At 40.7% G+C, this 19,029-nt stretch overlaps 1 protein-coding gene across 1 annotated transcript in view; it reads left to right on the plus strand.

The window, feature by feature from the left end:
* The window catches only part of ca5a (carbonic anhydrase Va), a 45,984-nt gene extending 27,180 nt beyond the window's left edge, over positions 1–18,804 (plus strand). Inside the window, exons 4-7 of the mRNA XM_060928477.1 lie at positions 7,145–7,240; positions 7,489–7,551; positions 10,217–10,375; positions 14,998–18,804. Of these exons, the coding sequence (XP_060784460.1) occupies positions 7,145–7,240; positions 7,489–7,551; positions 10,217–10,375; positions 14,998–15,141 (462 nt within the window). The 3' untranslated portion in view covers positions 15,142–18,804. The remainder of the gene's footprint in view (positions 1–7,144; positions 7,241–7,488; positions 7,552–10,216; positions 10,376–14,997) is intronic.
* The last annotated feature ends 225 nt before the right edge of the window (positions 18,805–19,029 follow it).

Here is a 19,029-nt window from a genome sequence, read left to right on the forward strand (position 1 = left end):
GGCGGTGTGAGGAAGCGGAGTAACCGATAGCACCCTGAAGTTGATTATTTGCCTCTAACGATGTGTCAGCATCAGCAAGTTCCTTCCTCTTACGCCACAGCAATTTGCCAAAGATTAGTTTGTTTATTTAACAAAAAAAAAAAATCACGTCATGCTTTTTATCCATTTATAGTTACATGCAGTTTAATATCATGGAACGTCCACGAAACATTACCGCTTCTGTTACTGCAGCTATTATAAGCAGTCCTTCACGCACCAGCTCCCCCCCCTTTTTTTTTTTTTTCTTGAAGGTAATCTGGGGGAAAAAAAATCCCTGCAGCTTGTCATCTTACTGAGAAACCACAGCGAAGTGAAAACTCATCTGTTCTGAAGATGTCAGAAAACATAGTTACAGCTATGACCTCTGACACTGGAGACTCCTTCAAAATCTTGCATGTTAAATATCGCAATATATCGTAGAATCGATTCTCAGTGCATACCTGCTGTGTGTCAGGTGTACGGGTTGTTTTACAATCAGGGGACAAAGTTTGTGTCACAGGGGTCCAAAATTCAAATTGATTCAAACTGGTTCTTGTACCAGTTTTTAAGTGAAGGACGAGTTAAAGAACAGATTTCAGGTCATTTTTTGACGTGTGTTGTCTGGTAGTTTTGTGTAATCTGCTCTAAGATGGGAGAAACAAATGAAGTGATTCTCGGAGAGGACGGTTTTTTTTTTTTTTGACAATTCAGAATCCGCTACTTCCATAGTGCTTTTAAATCTAAGGCTGTAAGCTTTGTGTTCGTTGTCTCAAATATTTATGTCCCAATATCTTGACCACATTTTAGGATGAAAATAATCATTTTAGATGTGTTATTTTATATTGAGAAATTAGCCGTCTCGGACAGGACATTTTTTTGACGCTAATTTGATCAAAATAGTCTGAAAACTTACCGGCATTCAACATTAAAACTTAACTATGTTTCCAATGATATGGAACCAAATATGTGTTTTATGGTATGAAGGATGATGTAAGTGCATCCCTTTTGGAGCGACCTGTGGTCAAAAAAGCACTTTTTCTAAATGACATGAGTGATTTTGCTAAATATGACACATATCGCCATACATTCACCAAAAATAACGTTATCACCACATTTTTTTTGCATGGTAAATAGAGCGATCACAGGGCTACAATAAACAACCGAGTTCATTTAGTCAAGCCTTTTGATATTGAAGATAATAAGTGTTAAATGTGATTTTTTTTTTTGCTTGCATACCCTGATTGTAAAACAACCCGTATAATAATAGAGCGATAAACATTTTGCGTGTTTGTTTCACATCACTGTAAGCTGACGGCGAGTGTATCCAGGGTGTGTGTCTTTGTGCCGATTCTCTCTGGTGTCCTCTTTCACTCCACCCTCGGTCTTTTATTTCCTGGATGAATCGAGTCCCGGGCGGTTGAATGGTTTGGTTTGTGTTCAACAATTTGAACCGAAAACAACAAAAGATTACTCTGTGTTCCTCTTTACCCACTGATGTCGTGCATCAATCAAGACATGTTTTATCTCCTTAGCTTGCTTGTCAAAATGTATAGCTGCTGGTTTATAGCTATACAAACTGTGTGTGTGTTAAAGATGTAACGGAATACAGATTACAGATGCGTCCGTTCTAAAAGAATATAAACACAGATGTGAGCACTAGATAAATTGTTTTTGTTTATTTATACCGAAAGCTTGCTATAAAGTTTCAGGCTAGCTGTGTGAATCAGGACTGAGATCCAACAGGACGAAAAGAAAAACCATCGTGTTAGGTTTTTACTCTCATGAGGACAGATCATGGCCAGATTTGCAGGAAAATATTTTGAACTTTGGAAAACTTAGACTTTTTTTTTTCTCTCAGTTTTTGCCTGAGAAACGAGTTAACGGTGGTGTGCGTGCATTTCTGATTTGTCGAGTCTGCAGTAAGTAGATAGGGATCATTAAGATAACACACTCATAAATGACCGAGCTACATTCAGTCACTTTTTTTTTTTTTTCAATTTTTTTTTTTTATATATTTGGAATTCTTGTCCGTGATCCTGAACATAGCGTGTACACGAAAGTGGTCAGATGGATGTTGCATGCTTATGTGTCATGATGTCATCACTGTGCAACGGTGCACAGAAGGCAGTCCGATCGGGATTTACGTGATTTTATTTTCAGACCAAATGGATTATCAGAAGTCTGCACGATCTCTTTCAATCGGACTGCGGTATTTCATTCCGATCGAGCTGTTTACATGAAGAAATCTCATTCCGAGCTGGAATCCGATTATTAACGGGTTAGTAAGGTCTGCGTAAGGGCCCGGTCCCGTAACACTGATCAGTGTAACTCCAGCTCTGACTGTCTCTCTGGCTGAGTTTAGTTCCAGTCTGGAGCAGAAACACCACAACTATAATCCCGCTTGGTCCTGACACTCAGGGAAATAAACACATGCAACTTAGGAAGTTTTTTCCCCCAAGTAGTAGCACATTATTCCGGGTCATACTGTACAGCTTGGACTCCAAAACAACCCATGTACACACTCCGGTGGCTGATAAAATACAGATAGATCACGGATTATGGAAATATAATAAAGGATGCAAAATAAATACAGAGCTCAGATATCAATGCGCTGCTGAAGCGCGCAGAAGGTGTTAGTACACCTGTCATTATAGTGCGGACTTTCCATAGCATAGAAAATCGCTACGTTTCAATTTGTGTAATTGAACTTGTTTCATATCACTGGTCATATAAACCTATGTAAACAGGAAAAACGCGGAAGAGTTTGGTCGCATCTAACTACAGCCCCAAAAAATACCATTGGCCATGCTGAGCCTAGCTACATTGCTAACAGGAGTGACAGCGCGTCTGACTGACTGGGAGGTCGCGCAAAGCTCGGAGAGGTACGGAGCAGCTCGTCTCAATTCAGATAAGAGCATATTTCATTATGGAAGTGCGGTGGACTGTTCCTTTAAGCTAGACGGCCCGCCTCAAATACCCGTCCCGGGTAAATGTTATCCCAATTTTAGATGACCTGTTCCAAACCATCCCGCCCCATCTCTCTCTCTCTCTCTCTCTCTCTCTCTCTCTCTCTCTCTCTCTCTCTTTTTTTTATTTATATATATATATATATATATATATATATATATATATATATATATATATGAGTGATTCCACGCTTATGGGTACTGAAATGGGGACATGAACTTATTTTTAAAAATTCACCTAAAACCATTTCTTTTTTTACCATCAGGTCACAAAACATGTAATCTTTAATGAATGATATGTTAAAAGATAACTTTAATTTTCTGAGATGTAATAAAAACATATTTATATGCCAAAGTCAAGCCTATGAGTTCCAAAATGATGTCTGTTCCATTACTTCTGTTACAAATTAATTACAGTCTAGCTCTATACCATGTTAATCTTATTGAAAGAATGTGTATGTTTATTCTACTACACATGTTTATTAATCATATTTGCTAAAACATCACCTTCCTATGTTTCAAAAAGTAATTCTACATTGTTAAAATTGAGAATATATATGTCCACAACACTTCTGTTACATTCTGACTTTGGCATATAAATATGTTTTTATTACATCTCAGAAAATTAAAGTTCTCTTTTAACATATCATTCTTTAAAGATTACATGTTTTGTGACCTGATGGTAAAAAAAGAAATGGTTTTAGGTGAATTTTTAAAAATAAGTTCATGTCCCCATTTCAGTACCCATAAGCGTGGAATCATATATATAATATTAGTGCTGTCAAGCGATTAAAATGTTTAATCGCGATTAATGTCGCGACTGTCATAGTTAACTCGCGATTAATCGCAATTTAATCGCACATTTTTGTCACATGAAAAACCATTGTAATTCTCTTACCAGCATAAAAAAGTGAATGGGCTTGCTCACCGTTCGAACTACGGGGGTACTCGGGGGATCCGAGATCCCCTGAAACAGACATGAGATCCCTTGAAAACATGATTTGGGAAATGTTGGGGGGTCTCTAAAATATTGGCAAAATGATGTTTATTGACATAGCAATCGTGTGTAACGGGAAGCATTTGCATATCCAAAGTGAGCGCGCGATCGGAGATCCGCGCTCTGAGACAAGCGCAAGCACCCCCCCAAGGGAAAAAAAAGGACCCCCCCGAAAATATCGGCAAAGTTCGAACACTGGTTGTACCAATGGGGTTTTTTTATTTATTTATTTATTTATTTTTTATTGCAGAGCATAACACGTCTTGTCACAGCCACTGCAAAGTGGGGCTGGAGCCGCCGATGGGAAAACGATCGGAGCACCGTGGCTCTTTGGGGGAGGGCAGAGGACTCTGGCTGTGCGGGGCGTGGCATCATGTCACAGAGCGTTAATCTCGCGATAAAAAAATTATCGCCGTTAAAATTGAGTCAAGTTAACGCGTTAATAACGCGACATTTTTGACAGCACTAATTTAAAAAAAAATATATATATATATATATATATATATATATATATATATATATATATATATATATAAAAAAAAGTTGTTTTGTTCTTCATCTGTATTCAAGATTTCACCATATTCTTCAATAGTATTAGAGAATCTGGAGAAACTTGTCACCTTAGCTTAGTCAAAGTGCACATCAGACTTAAAATTATTATATCATCCATATGTGGATTTCAATCGGACTACTTTTTATGTGTTTTGTTTGCAAATATTTCTGAAATTTGATAAAATGACTGAGGTATGGTTTCATATTTCAAGTTTCCAAATAGTATTGATTACCCTTTATTTTCACTGTTAAAAGTTACCAGAGGCCACCATTTCTCAGTGCATTTCATAAAATTTTCCGTGCCCAAAGGGGGGCGCACCTCCCTTTGAAACCCCCCTGCACGCTTTGCGTGCATTATGTCTGCCGCTGGCAGACATTTTACCATTTTGCACCCTGCTGTAAATTATTTGTACCCTGCTGTTCTCCCAGACTTTGAAGCCCCTGCAGATGATGCATCACAGATGATAAATTAAGTCGAAAACAATTAAATGTTTGGACTGCTGAAGTTCATAATTAAAATATCTTACTTGTATTTATATGTTTATTAATTTACTATTGATATTTTACACAGACAATCACACATCCGTGAATAAAAGATCCGTGCTTTGCATTATGCTTTTTTTTTTTTTTTTTCCCGTGAATCCCTATTCCGTGACTTCATGATGCAACAAGGATTTACAAAGATGCCCGGGGAAAACCAGCACGTGCTCAGACAACGTTACATGGAAACAATGACCTGATTGATCGGATGTTTTATTATCAGATCAGGTCCAAGCCTGGAAAAATCGCTCCAGAAGCGATCTCAGCAATACGGATAAACCCAGGCCTGGGCGATAGGGATCGTTATCGGTCTGTTGTGAGCACCGACCACATAACCTGCAGGGGACTGATGTATTTATAGTTATTGTTATAATTGTGGTTATAGTTATCAGTATTGTGGGACCGAGCCTGAAGTGCAGCGATTGCGAAAATAAATCTTCTTGGAAAATCATTCAGGAATTTTCACGTGAAAGGATCCCAGTTTGACTCTCAGCAGCACTGGAAGGAAATCTGATCAAATACTATTCGATGGATATTGTTGTCAGTTATCAGTGACAAGTTTCTTAATTTGGGAAGACGTCATTGTTTTAAAATATTTAAGGGATGAGTCAAACGAGACCTTTTTATCGTTTTAAATTTTGCATTGTTTATTCCAAATAGTGTCCCAAAGTTGTCATTTTTCTGTATAATCTCCATTTTGTTCACCGCAAGTGGGAGTTTAAAGGCCCGGTCCCACTGGCCGATGGACACAAAACGTATGCAAAAAGGACACAGCGGACGAGCAAAATTTCGGGGGTGGCTCTATCCGTTTTCATCCGCTCCAGAAATGGACAAAATTGGCGAAAATTTGCGAAAACAGAACGGAAAAGAACGGACGTGGGTAGTATATAGCGGGGATGTTAAACGCATGTTCATAGGAAGCCTAGCGGATGAAAGCGGATGGAAGTGGATGACAGCTCCGAAGGGGTTACCGGTGATAACTGAGAAGCGGACGCATAGCAGAAAGAGCGGATGCATAGCGGATGAAGGGGATGCATCACGTACGCCTAACGGAAACAAAGGGGATGTTGCGCGGATGTATATCGGATGCAGACCGTTCACTGCGCATGCGGGGGGGTATGAATTGCGTCTGCTCCGCGGATATAAAGGGATGCAGCACGCACGCCGTCAGCATAAAGCGGAAAGACGTGCTGGCGGCTACATCGATACATCTCCACTACTAGACGATTTTCTCCCCCTTTTTACACAAAATATCGATTGTCCGCTAGGTGTCCTTCTACATACTCCAGACATCCTAAATATACGAGATACATCCCAGATATAAACGCTTTGTCCGTTTTGAATACTTTATATACGAGATGCATACGCTTACATCCTTTCTATTTCCGTGCTACTAACGATGAATAGACGTTTCATGTACCTTATCTTTCCTCCCTCTTTCCGTTTTCAGCTGCAGCGGATGTGAGTTGCGAGGATGCCCAGAGGATGCAGAGAGGATACAGCAGACGTTTAACGGATGATAACGGACACAGAACGTTTGTTGCTCGTATATGTCGCGGATTTACATCGTACACGGCGGAAAGTTCATCCGTTCTAAAAGTTTTGTGCAGCTCAAAACTTTTTGTGCGGATGAAATCACAGTGGACGGATGCTCGATGGATAGAGCGTATGAAGCACGTATGCAATGAGTACACAACGGATGCATAGCGTTTTCCAACGGATGGCAAAGATTTTTTTACGTTTTACATCCTCTTTGCATCCGTAAGTGCAGTGGGACCGGGCCTTAACGAGTGTCTGGGTTCATCCGGGGGGGGAGTTGCATTTTCATTTAATTCACCCTCACAGTTACAGCTTGCTTAGTTGGTTGCATTAGATAGAAGATAGAACGCTTTCTAGAAAGTTCCTCAAGACTTTACCCTTCTTTTAAATCTGAATATGAAGCAGATATGAATGTTTTGAGCACTAAACAAATGCAGATAAGCATGATGACCTTGTGTTGCACTCCTCGTGTGTGTAAAAGAGAGAGAGATGTCATGTTGTAGTGTGTGTAACTCTTCCTGCTCTCCTGCAGCTCCACTTGGTCCACTGGAATGCGGATAAATATGCTTTGTTTGAGGAAGCCGTTATAGAGGAGAACGGGCTGGCTGTTCTCGGGGTTTTCCTGAAGGTATTGCTTCTCAGTGTCCTCACACCCAGATAACACCAATTTTCTTTATTTTCCATGTACTGTATTTTGACCCCAAATTGGAGTTTGATCTAAACCGTGATGAGTCAGAATGCAGAAGCAGAAAACGACCTTCTGTCTGTAGACCTGCATCATGGTTTAACTGCGCTATGGTGACTCGAGCTCGTTACCATCGTTCTGCTTTCTGTTTGAATACTGATGGTTGATTTATTTTTTTGTCACTTGTTTAGGTTGGGAAGCGACACGAGGGTCTGCAGAAGCTGGTGGACGCTCTACCTGCCGTCAGACACAAGGTGTGTACTGCTGTTTTAAAACCTGCTTTATGGAGCTTTCATCAGGAGCTTGTGTGAACTTGTTTTCTCCCATAGAGCAGCCAGGAGAAATGAAATACTGATTCAAAGCCATTTTAAATGCATTTTCATTCTATCGCTTGCATTATTCTCACGGATCGGATCCTTTAGAAAGGGGAGGAGCCAACTCTTTCTAAGGAGGCTCAGGTTGTTCAGTTCTGCGGACTATTTATGAGTCAGCAGTGTTGAGCAACATGCACGCGCACACACACCGCAGTCTGATCATCAGCAGTGTCTTCTGCCTCAGTGTAGGAGGGAGCGCGTTCTCATGTCCTTCCTCCCGGCAGCTATCGGACTGTATGACCTGTTTGTCCTTCTCTCGTCTGTTCAGCTCTCCTGTTCTTACATGCACAGATTACACAATGACATTTTTGCACACTTATGACTGTACATCTCTTTTTATTATATTCACTGGATATGAGCAATTGTGCGCTCTGATTGGCTACCCTACTACTAGGATATCAGCTCATATACCATGAGTAGAGAAAAACAAAATGGCGGCGCGTGTTGCTGAAGCAAACGAGGATGAAATAAAAACTCTACTTGAAAACAAAACCCCAGAAAATACAAAAAAAGAAGCAAAAAAATATGGAATTAAAGTATTTGATGGTAAGAACATCTCATTGTATTTTTCAAGAATTGTTTATTATTGTAGCATTTTTCACAAATCGCTCCTGTCATTTCACCGGTTTGTTACGCAGCTCGTCGACTATCAGCTCATGTACGATTCGATTTTTTGGAATAACTGTTAAATATTCTACCTTATTTTGCACAATTATTTATACAGTGGGGCAAAAAAGTATTTAGTCAGCCACCAATTGTGCAAGTTCTCCCACTTAAAAAGATGAGAGAGGCCTGTAATTTTCATCATAGGTATACCTCAACTATGAGAGACAGAATTGGGGGAAAGAATCCAGGAAATCACATTGTAAGATTTTTAATGAATTAATTGGTAAATTCCTCGGTAAAATAAGTATTTGGTCACCGACAAACAAGCAAGATTTCTGGCTCTCACAGACCTGTAACTTCTTCTTTAAGAGGCTCCTCTGTCCTCCACTCGTTACCTGTATTAATGGCACCTGTTTGAACTCGTTATCAGTATAAAAGACACCTGTCCACAACCTCAAACAGTCTCACTCCAAACTCCACTATGGCCAAGACCAAAGAGCTGTCAAAGGACACCAGAAACAAAATTGTAGACCTGCACCAGGCTGGGAAGACTGAATCTGCAATAGGTAAGCAGCTTGGTGTGAAGAAATCAACTGTGGGAGCAATTATTAGAAAATAGAAGACATACAAGACCACTGATAATCTCCCTCGATCTGGGGCTCCACGCAAGATCTCACCCTGTGGGGTCAAAATGATCACAAGAACGGTGAGCAAAAATCCCAGAACCACACGGGGGGACCTAGTGAATGACCTGCAGAGAGCTGGGACCAAAGTAACAAAGCTACCATCAGTAACACACTACGCCGCCAGGGACTCAAATCCTGAAGTGCCAGACGTGTCCCCCTGCTTAAGCCAGTACATGTCCAGACCCGTCTGAAGTTTGCTAGAGAGCATTTGGATGATCCAGAAGAGGATTGGGAGAATGTCATATGGTCAGATGAAACCAAAATAGAACTTTTTGGTAAAAACTCAACTTGTTGTGTTTGGAGGAGAAAGAATGCTGAGCTGCATCCAAAGAACACCATACCTGCTGTGAAGCATGGGGGTGGAAACATCATGCTTTGGGGCTGTTTTTCTGCAAAGGGACCAGGACGACTGATCCGTGTAAAGGAAAGAATGAATGGGGCCATGTATCGTGAGATTTTGAGTGAAAACCTCCTTCCATCAGCAAGGGCATTGAAGATGAAACGTGGCTGGGTCTTTCAGCATGACAATGATCCCAAACACACTGCCCGGGCAATGAAGGAGTGGCTTCGTAAGAAGCATTTCAAGGTCCTGGAGTGGCCTAGCCAGTCTCCAGATCTCAACCCCATAGGAAATCTTTGGAGGGAGTTGAAAGTCCGTGTTGCCCAGCGACAGCCCCAAAACATCACTGCTCTAGAGGAGATCTGCATGGAGGAATGGGCCAAAATACCAGCAACAGTGTGTGAAAACCTTGTGAAGACTTACAGAAAACGTTTGACCTCTGTCATTGCCAACAAAGGGTATATAACAAAGTATTGAGATGAACTTTTGTTATTGACCAAATACTTATTTTCCACCATAATTTGCAAATAAATTCTTTAAAAATCAGACAATGTGATTTTCTGGATTTTTTTTTTCCTCATTTTGTGTCTCATAGTTGATGTATACCTACAGTATGATGAAAATTACAGGCCTCTCTCATCTTTTTAAGTGGGAGAACTTGCACAATTGGTGGCTGACTAAATACTTTTTTGCCCCACTGTACCTGTACTACTAACACTACTGCCACCATTCAGTCGTCTCTTATTTATTGTTTTTGTAAAGCATTTTAATACATTTGTGTGGTGGTGTTTTTTGTTTGTTTTAAATTTGATTTAGTCCCCTGTATTGCTTTATTGTCTTTATCTTTTGCTTGTATTATCTGTTACCTGATTCCTTCTTGCCTCTCTCTCTCTCTAACACACACACTATACAGGACAGTGTGGTGGAGTTCACTAAATTTGACCCCTCCTGCCTCCTGCCTGAGAACATGAGCGAGTATTGGACGTACGCCGGATCGCTGACCACGCCCCCTCTGACCGAGGCTGTCACTTGGATCATCATGAAGCAGCCTGTTGAAGTGAGCCACGATCAGGTACGACCAGAAACAGGGACAAACATCCAGAGCATGCAATCTCTACAGGAAGTGAGCTTTAAAGGGCTGATGACACGTTTTTGACATCTTTGGCGATGTTTTATAACATATAAAAAGTAATTCCCGATGATCCATATATTAATTCACGAAGGCGCCTATTTTACAAGTTATGATAAAAAACGCGGCTATTTGGGCAAATTTGACGGGGCTGCAGCACCCAGGAGACGAAAGAGGAGGAGGAGCTATATGACGTCAGCGAAAGAACCTTCCTCCTAACTTACCAGTTTGTTGTTGATGCGACAGGTGTTCAGTTTATCATTATTAGTATTTTTATTAGACATTATTTTATTATATATATATATATATATATATATATATATATATATATATATATATATATATATATATATATAATATGCCTTCGCGTTGTGTTGCCGGCTTTTGCTCCAAAACCCACAAGGATGGGGTAAGTTTATTCAAGTTTCCCAGAGATCCCGAGCTGCATGCGAAGTGGGTGAAGCAAGTCAGGCGCACTCGTGACAAGTGGGAGCCCTCACCAACATCCGTCCTGTGCTCTGAACACTTCGATTTGGATTGTTTTGACACCCTTCCCAGCTTAAAAGAATCGCTTGGGTGTTCAGTTCAGCACAAACGTGTGTTACTACCATCAGCAGTGCCTACAGTATTCCGGAGGGGGTCTACTAGTAGCTATGCCGGATCCAGCAGTCGCCTGGGACAAGGCGACTCCTCCAAAGACAGTCCAACTGTCAGAACATGTGTTGAGAAACGATATAAGATAAAGGTACGTAGAGCTATAGAGTGCTCCGACATGACGCTAAAAATAGTAACCATGCGGTCTGCGTGGCCATCTTGGAAGTGACTCGCTCCAGAGCGCTCATAGAGTACACATCATAGAGTACACATTCATGATAATCATAAATGTAATCATAAAGTCGGCGTGATATCAGTCATGTATTTGCTTGTGAAAGCTTGCGGCTTTCATGTAACTGCCGCCTAGCAACGAGAGGCAAAGGGTAAAGAGGGTAGGCTATCATAGATTCTATTCGGAAGAGATCAACACATGATTGCTTAAAAATTAGGTATTTTAACAATTTGCATCTGTTTTGTGATTATCGTGACACTTGTGTGTTCTATAGAACTGTATGTCTTATCAGCACATCGAGGATCTTCCACCGGAGGCTTTAGCAAGTACTCGTAGCAACACTACACTTTACCCTTTGCCATGCGTTGTTAGGGAACGGTAGCAAGTACCCCGATGACCGACTTCAAGAATATGTCGAAAAAATTTAGAAATTATACTTTCCAAAAGTCATTTGAGCTTAGTGTATTGCATTTCCATTTATATTGTAGGTTCTTGCTGATGTTTTTGCGGAGTATGACGCAGCTGCTGAATCAGAAGCTGCAGAGTTTGTATGTACTAGTTGTGAACATTCACATTATTATCAATCTCATTTATTTAAAATCAGATCAAATCATGCCATCATGATCACTGCTTAAAGTACCAGTATTTGGTTGTTGAAGAGCTAGCACTAGAGAGTTCACCGGCGTTTTCATGCGCCATTTCCATTGAGTAGAACAGCCAGTGAACCGCAGCGTGTTCTCCCGCTGACGTCACAGCATGGCTGCGAGCCACGGACCCAGTTTTCTTGCGCTGTGCAATTAAAAGTTGGATATTCGCGTAACAACAGCTTCTTTTCACGTAATTATAACAGAAATCTAACATGTTTGCCGTGTTGTATAGTTTAAGAAATTGCATAGAGTCATGTTCGTGTCATCAGCACTTTAAAAAGTGTTTGTTCACTAGCTTTCAGCTCCATCTTCCAAGTGTAGGTGGAGTTCTGACTGCACTCTAAATATCAGTAGTATATAATTAAAATGTTTATGTTCAGAAATGACAGGGTTCAGTTTAATTACATGTTTTGTGTAACGACCGGTAATTAACTGTCCGGTTGTCTCATTGTCCTGCATGTGTTAATCCTCCCTTGAGTTCTAAGATCCGGTTTTATTTTAAAATGATTTTTTGTGGTTCCCCCTCCACTGGTCAGACACTTGATCACTTCAGTGAGAAACTTGAGTTTTTTCCATGCAGTACTTTTCCATCAATAACACACACACACACACTTGGCCTCATTTTCTGTCTCTCTCCGGGTTACGATATCGTCAAGATATTTAAACCAAAAGATCATGAATCACAATTTTTAATAAGAAAGTCCAGGAAAGACCAGATATAAAACCTAGCGTGCTCTGCTGAACCTCCTGCTCACGCCCAGTTACAGTGGGACGTCCTGCTTTCTTCCAGTAAAGCACAACAGCTGTTTCGGCAGTGTTGGTTCCAGAAGGAGAATATTCACTCGCCAGGTATTTAGCTATACACAGACTTTTCAGAAAATTATTTCAATAACGAGTTTAAAAAGCGCCAAACTGAACCAAACCGCTACGAGATGAGCCTCATTAAAATGATGTTTTTGAAAAACAGAAATAAAGGCGCTGTGTAGTTATCGTCTGTTATGAAGGAACAGTAATTCCCATAATGCATTGGGAATGAAGTAAAGTGAATCCTTTCTTTCCACTTTTAGCCTGTTTTGACCGTGCGTGTGTGTGCGTGCGTGTGTGTGTGTGCGTGCGTGCATGGGTGTGTTTGAGTATTTATTTCACTCAGCAGGAGTGTCGGGTGGTTTTTTTTTTTCCTTTGGTTTAACTTTTTTCTAACAGTTTTCTAATTTCTAGGCTTTAGGCACGTCTCGGATAAAGCTCTCTATCATTCTCTCTGCATTTTTCTTTCTTTCTTTCTTTCTTTCTTTCTTTCTTTTATTCTGTCATTCTCCCTCTGTCCTCTCTCTTTTAGTCTGTCTGTTTGTCATTCTCCCTCTCTATCATTGTCCTCTCTCTTTTATTCTGTCTGTCTTTCTCCCTCTCTATCATTGCCCTCTCTTCCTTTCTTTCTTTTATTCTGTCATTCTCCCTCTCTGTCCTCTCTCTTTTAGTCTGTCTGTTTGTCTTTCTTTTATTCTGTCATTCTCCCTCTATCATTGTTCTCTCTCTTTTATTCTGTCTGTCTTTCTTTCTTTGTCATTCTCCCTCTCTTTCTTTTATTCTGTCATTCTCCCTCTCTATCAATTTTCTTTCTTTTTCTTTTTATTCTGTCATTCTCCCTCTCTATCATTGTCCTCTCTCTCTTATTCTGTCTTTCTTTCTGTCATTCTCCCTCTTTCTTTTTCTTTTTGTCATTCTCCCTCTCTGTCCTCTCTCTTTTAGTCTGTCTGTTTGTCTTTCTTTCTTTTATTCTGTCATTCTCCCTCTATCATTGTCCTCTCTCTTTTATTCTGTCTGTCTTTCTTTCTTTGTCATTCTCCCTCTTTCTTTCTTTTATTCTGTCATTCTCCCTCTCTATCATTGTTTTCTTTCTTTCTTTCTTTCTTTCTTTCTTTCTTTCTTTCTTTCTTTCTTTCTTTCTTTCTTTCTCATTCTCTCTGCCTGTTATTCTCCCTCTGTTATTCTCTATCATTCTCCTTCTCTCCATTTCTCTCTAATTCTGTTGATGTATATAATTCTCTTTCCATCGTTCTTTCTCCATTTTCTCTCTCTCGCTCCATCATTCTCGCTTTCTCTTTCTCTCTCACTTCAATTTAGCTTGATTAGCATGAATGTTATAAATCACATTGTTTCCAAAGAAAATAGTGCAGGTATATAAATAATATACCTTCATTGTGTCTCCAGTTCTTCTTCTTCTTCTGGCTGCTCCCGATTAGGGGTCGCCACCGCGGATCTTTCATCTCCATCGCTCCCTGTCTTCCACATCCTTCTCTACCACACCTGCCACTCTCATGTCCTCTCTCACCACATCCACGTATCTCCTCTTTGGCCTTCCTCGTTTTCGTTTGCCTGGCAGCTCCATCCTCAACATTCTCCTTCCCACATGCTCTGCATCTCTTCTCAGGATGTGCCCACACCATCTCAGTCTCATCTCTCTGAGATTCATTCCCAAGCTCTCCACATGTGCTGTCCCTCTGATGTGCTCGTTCCTTATCCTGTCCAACCTCCCATTGCAAACCTTAACATCCTCAACTCCACCACCTCCAACTTTGCCTCCTGTCTCTTCGTTAAGGGTACGGTCTCCAATCCATACATCACAGCTGCTCTCACTACTGTCTTATACATCTTACCTTTCACTTCTGCTGGGACTTTCCGATCACAAATGACTCCCGAAATCCTGCTCCACCCTGCCTGCACTCTCTTTCTCACCTCACTATCACAGCCCCCATTTTCCTGCACAGTTGACCCTGGGTATTTGAATTCATTGTGTCTCCATATATGCATAAAAATTACAAACACAAGCAGTAAAAAAGCATAACAGGCGAAGAACCCTGAGCAGTAAGTACTGTATGTGAACGTGTACGAGTTGAGGACACTCGGTGTCCCTCAGACTCTCACATTCTGACACGGACTGTACAGTGAAGGCTGCAGTGTCCTTCTCTGAAGATGATTTTAATTTATCATCATCTGTTAATTTACAGAACTTTTGGTATTTTGTGAGTGATTTTATGTCCGATAGAGTTCTCCTTATTTGTTGATCTCGATCTCTCTCTCTCTCTCTCTCTCAGTTGGCCGTGTTCAGGAGCCTGCTGTTCACCTCGGCGGAGGAAGAGGTCCAGAAGAGCATGGTGAACAACTTCCGGGTCCAGCAGCCTCTAAAGGGGCGAACAGTTCGCTCGTCCTTCTTCCCGTTCCTCCTGTCGACCCCCTAAACCCTCACCATGACCTTGTCATGTTCTGATGGTGTCATTTCAGTCTTATACTCGGTGATACACATCACAACATCCGTTCAGTTTACAACCAGGAACCCGAGTCGGGTCCAAAAGTCTGAGTCCACTAATCATTGAAACACACAATGAAGTACAGTCTTTATCGAATAATTAATTACTTGAATTCCCTTCACTGATCAAAATTAGAATAAATAACACAGACGGGATGTTCGGGACACGTTTTATTTCATTTAAAATGTCAGTAAAGGACAGGACTTGTGTACTCGACTCTCCTTAAACACTTTGTGCCACTTTATGCAGCTCCTGTTCAAAGGATTTAAACTTTTAACAGCTTTTTTTTTCTCCCCTACAAGTGTTTTTTTTTTTTTTTTAAACTGAAAGTGTACGCATGTTGCAGGTGATCTCTGATGGATTGCAATGTAGGAAACGTACAGCTTGCTGATCCACTGCCAGTCATTCGAGTTTGAGCCCTAAAGTTTCCCATCTTTTATTAATCACTATCACACTGATGCACAATCGTAGTTAATTATGCAGAGGTAAATAACTTCTTACACTCTCGCTCCTACATCCTATAGAGATCTTGCAGTCACGTGACCGGAAAGTACACAGCCGCCATCTTGTCGGTAAAAAACACCGCTGAATACTGCTGCACTCGTGTACAGAATGGATCAATTTCAACCGACGGACTACACGGCTCATTTTTCTAATGAACAGATAACTAGATACATGTCTAAAATGAACGATCTACAGATTAGTGACCCTTATGGCTTACCGGACGGAGTTTTCACGACCGTGTCAGTGGATGTTGAACTGCCAGCGGAATACCCAGACGTGTATAATTACCTCATTAACTTTCCCTCGCTGTTCAGTGGTGAAGCACTGCATGCTTATAAATCTCTGGACAGTTATCTTTACAGAAATTCAGGATTTGTCAGCGACTCAGATGTGGCATCTTGTAAACAAGAAAATAATCCTCATTGGACGGGTAAGTCACTTAAGTATTGAGTACTGCACTGACCAGCCGATTATAGAATAGAATAAGGTAATTCCAGCTGTAATTCCAAATCATCCGTCTTGTTTACCATGGATCTGGCGTTGGAGAGGTAGAGGCTTAGCAGTGGAGATTTGAGTGGCTGTTTTCTGAGCTTAATCAACAGGCCGGCTCTGCCTGCAGCCTCGCTTTTGCTTCCGCTCCCGGCGCCGCCTCCTTCTCTTTGCTTCCGATAACAATCCACGGAGACCCTGCTGGTCTCGCTATCTCGTCCGGAATGTTGTGCATGCGATGGAAATCGCTACAAACCGTCATTTTCTGCTGGAAACCAATGTCCAGTAAGTCCATACGGTTGTAGTGGATATTGAAGTCCGGTACAGACGAACAACACGCAAAAATACACACACAAAACATAAACGTGCACAGGTAGGGACAGCTTGTAGCCGCAGCCGTTGTAGTAGAATTGTATATAGTAGGGTTTTCCAGAAGAAAAGGTAGAAGTAGAACCAGAATGAAGTAGAAGGCGGAAATATGGCGTTTGACCGACAAGATGGCGTCTGTCACAATCTGGATCGGCTGTGACGTCACATGCAAGTGCTCCATTGCAGCTCTAAATGAGGATTTTATTTTATTTCATTTGAATGGAAGGTGCCCATGATGGATAAAGCTGTTAAGCTTGTAGATTATAAAAAAAAAAAAACTTCTTTAAGGTGCAGTGTTAGTTTTAACTGCAGATGTACCATCGTTTAAGGTTCAGCGCTCGCATTTACAAAGAAAATGACAAGGTTTTCTGTTTTTTCAGCTGAAACAGTGGTGAAACTGAACACGCGCACACACAATTCACCCATTAGGAAAAAAACAAGTCGCTGTATTTTGATCGATGAATTCACAATTCCAAAAAAAAAAAAAAGACGTCCACATTGAGGCCATTTAAAACTTCGACTGGACTGGCAGCATGTGTGTTACAAGTTTGTTCGGGATTTTTTTTTTTTTAAGCAGGCCACAGAAAGCGTGCCTTTAATGTACAGTAGCTCTACATAAATATTACAATATTTGGGGACTCTTAAAGCAACTGGAAAAATATTTGTGTGAATTTAACTTCCTGCCTTGTTGATCTATTACAGTCGACATTAACGTATAATTAGCGCACCAGGTAAGCTTTAGGCTTTGAGAAGCTTTAATTTAAAGTAGACACTGACTGCGTAATCCTTTAATTAATCCTGAAAAGATTTCATAAGACACCATCAAACTTCTTTGATTTTCTCCATTCCTGTGCAGTGACGCGGTGCTTCTGATGTTCCTGCCAACGCGCGTCCTTTTTCTGAGATCCGTTTATCTCGTCAGGAGTCGTGCAGATTTATTTCCAGTCTCTGTAGCCGTCCCTGCTCAGAGTTCGTCTTCATACAGAAGAGAAACGGTACAGTTCCAGTGATCTCCTCGTGTGGTGTTCGTTTCTCGTACGGGTTTAATAACTGACCCTGTACTTGATGTTTCCTGCCTGAGAAAACGCAATTTAAACCTTAAACTGCAAAACCTCCTTTAATCGTGTACTGTCAACAAGTGAGATTTGTTTGTTTTATCTTTCTGATCTGATCGTAATTAATTTTGCAAATTATGAAAGGAGATAAGCTCGCATAAATCTGAGTATAAAACAATTTAACTAAGTACAAGTGTTCATTTTTTAATTATTATTAGAATACATGACTTTTGTTCTTTTGTTAGTTTTGCTATATATATTTACACTTATCTTTCACTTTAACATATATAACATGACAAAAAACATGGGTGAGGGTAGTATATTTGTGCTTGACATATTTTATTTTTTTTAAACAATCCGTTTTCTTTTACTTCCTGTAAAATTTAAGGTATTAAACAACATCCGGGTGCGTAACACTGAGCTACAAATGTCACAGAAGCATCTGTAACATTCCTCAAATGCAAACGTATTAAGAGAATGCATAATAGAATAGCCTACATATAATACTTTTTAGAGTCTTTATGATAGTATTTACGTGCTACTCCAGAATTTACAGTAGTTCGTTTTTTGCGTGTGATAAATTAAAGTTGAAATGACATTGCAGGGCCCGTAGGCATGCCCATGCTGTTTTCTCTAGACAAATGGAATCCATCATCTCAAATCCACTTATCCAGAAAATATGCTAACGGCATTCCAGCCTGTGTCTTCGTTACTGATTTACTCTTGGTGTTTTGGGGACTTTTCCTGCTTCCTGTGTGTTTATATGAAAAGTACATGCTGTATATCTATAGTTTAAGAGATTTATCTGTACGTTATGGTGACATGATGGAGTTTTAACACTTATGCGCATTGAAAAGATGCGTGCACACACAGATTTTATTCCGTATGCAGCAGACTTTGGAAAACCTCAGTGCCTTTAGCATTACACTCCTACGCTCTTTCGTTGTCCCACTGCCAAAAATCAGTCTTTTATTCCCATTCAAGTTTGAAGGGCAGATCAGTGAGAGAGGTGCTGTATTTGTGATTTTTTGTATTATTATTATTATTATTATTATAGGCCACTAGAGGGCGCCGGAGCTCCAGGAGAGTGATGCAGGTCCTGTAGATTCACATTCCAGCACTGATCATCATCTGCTTTTACAATCTCATCTCATCTCATTATCTGTAGCCGCTTTATCCTTCTACAGGGTCACAGGCGAGCTGGATCCTATCCCAGCTGACTACGGGTGAAAGGCGGGGTTCACCCTGGACAAGTCGCCAGGTCATCACAGGGCTGATACACTCACATTCACACCGACGGTCAATTTAGAGTCACCAGTTAACCTAACCTGCATGTCTTTGGACTGTGGGGGAAACCGGAGCACCCGGAGGAAACCCACGCGGACACGGGGAGAACATGCAA

The sequence above is a fragment of the Neoarius graeffei genome, chromosome 8 (genome assembly GCF_027579695.1).
Source record: "Neoarius graeffei isolate fNeoGra1 chromosome 8, fNeoGra1.pri, whole genome shotgun sequence".
In the NCBI taxonomy this organism is placed as follows: Eukaryota; Metazoa; Chordata; class Actinopteri; order Siluriformes; family Ariidae; genus Neoarius; species Neoarius graeffei.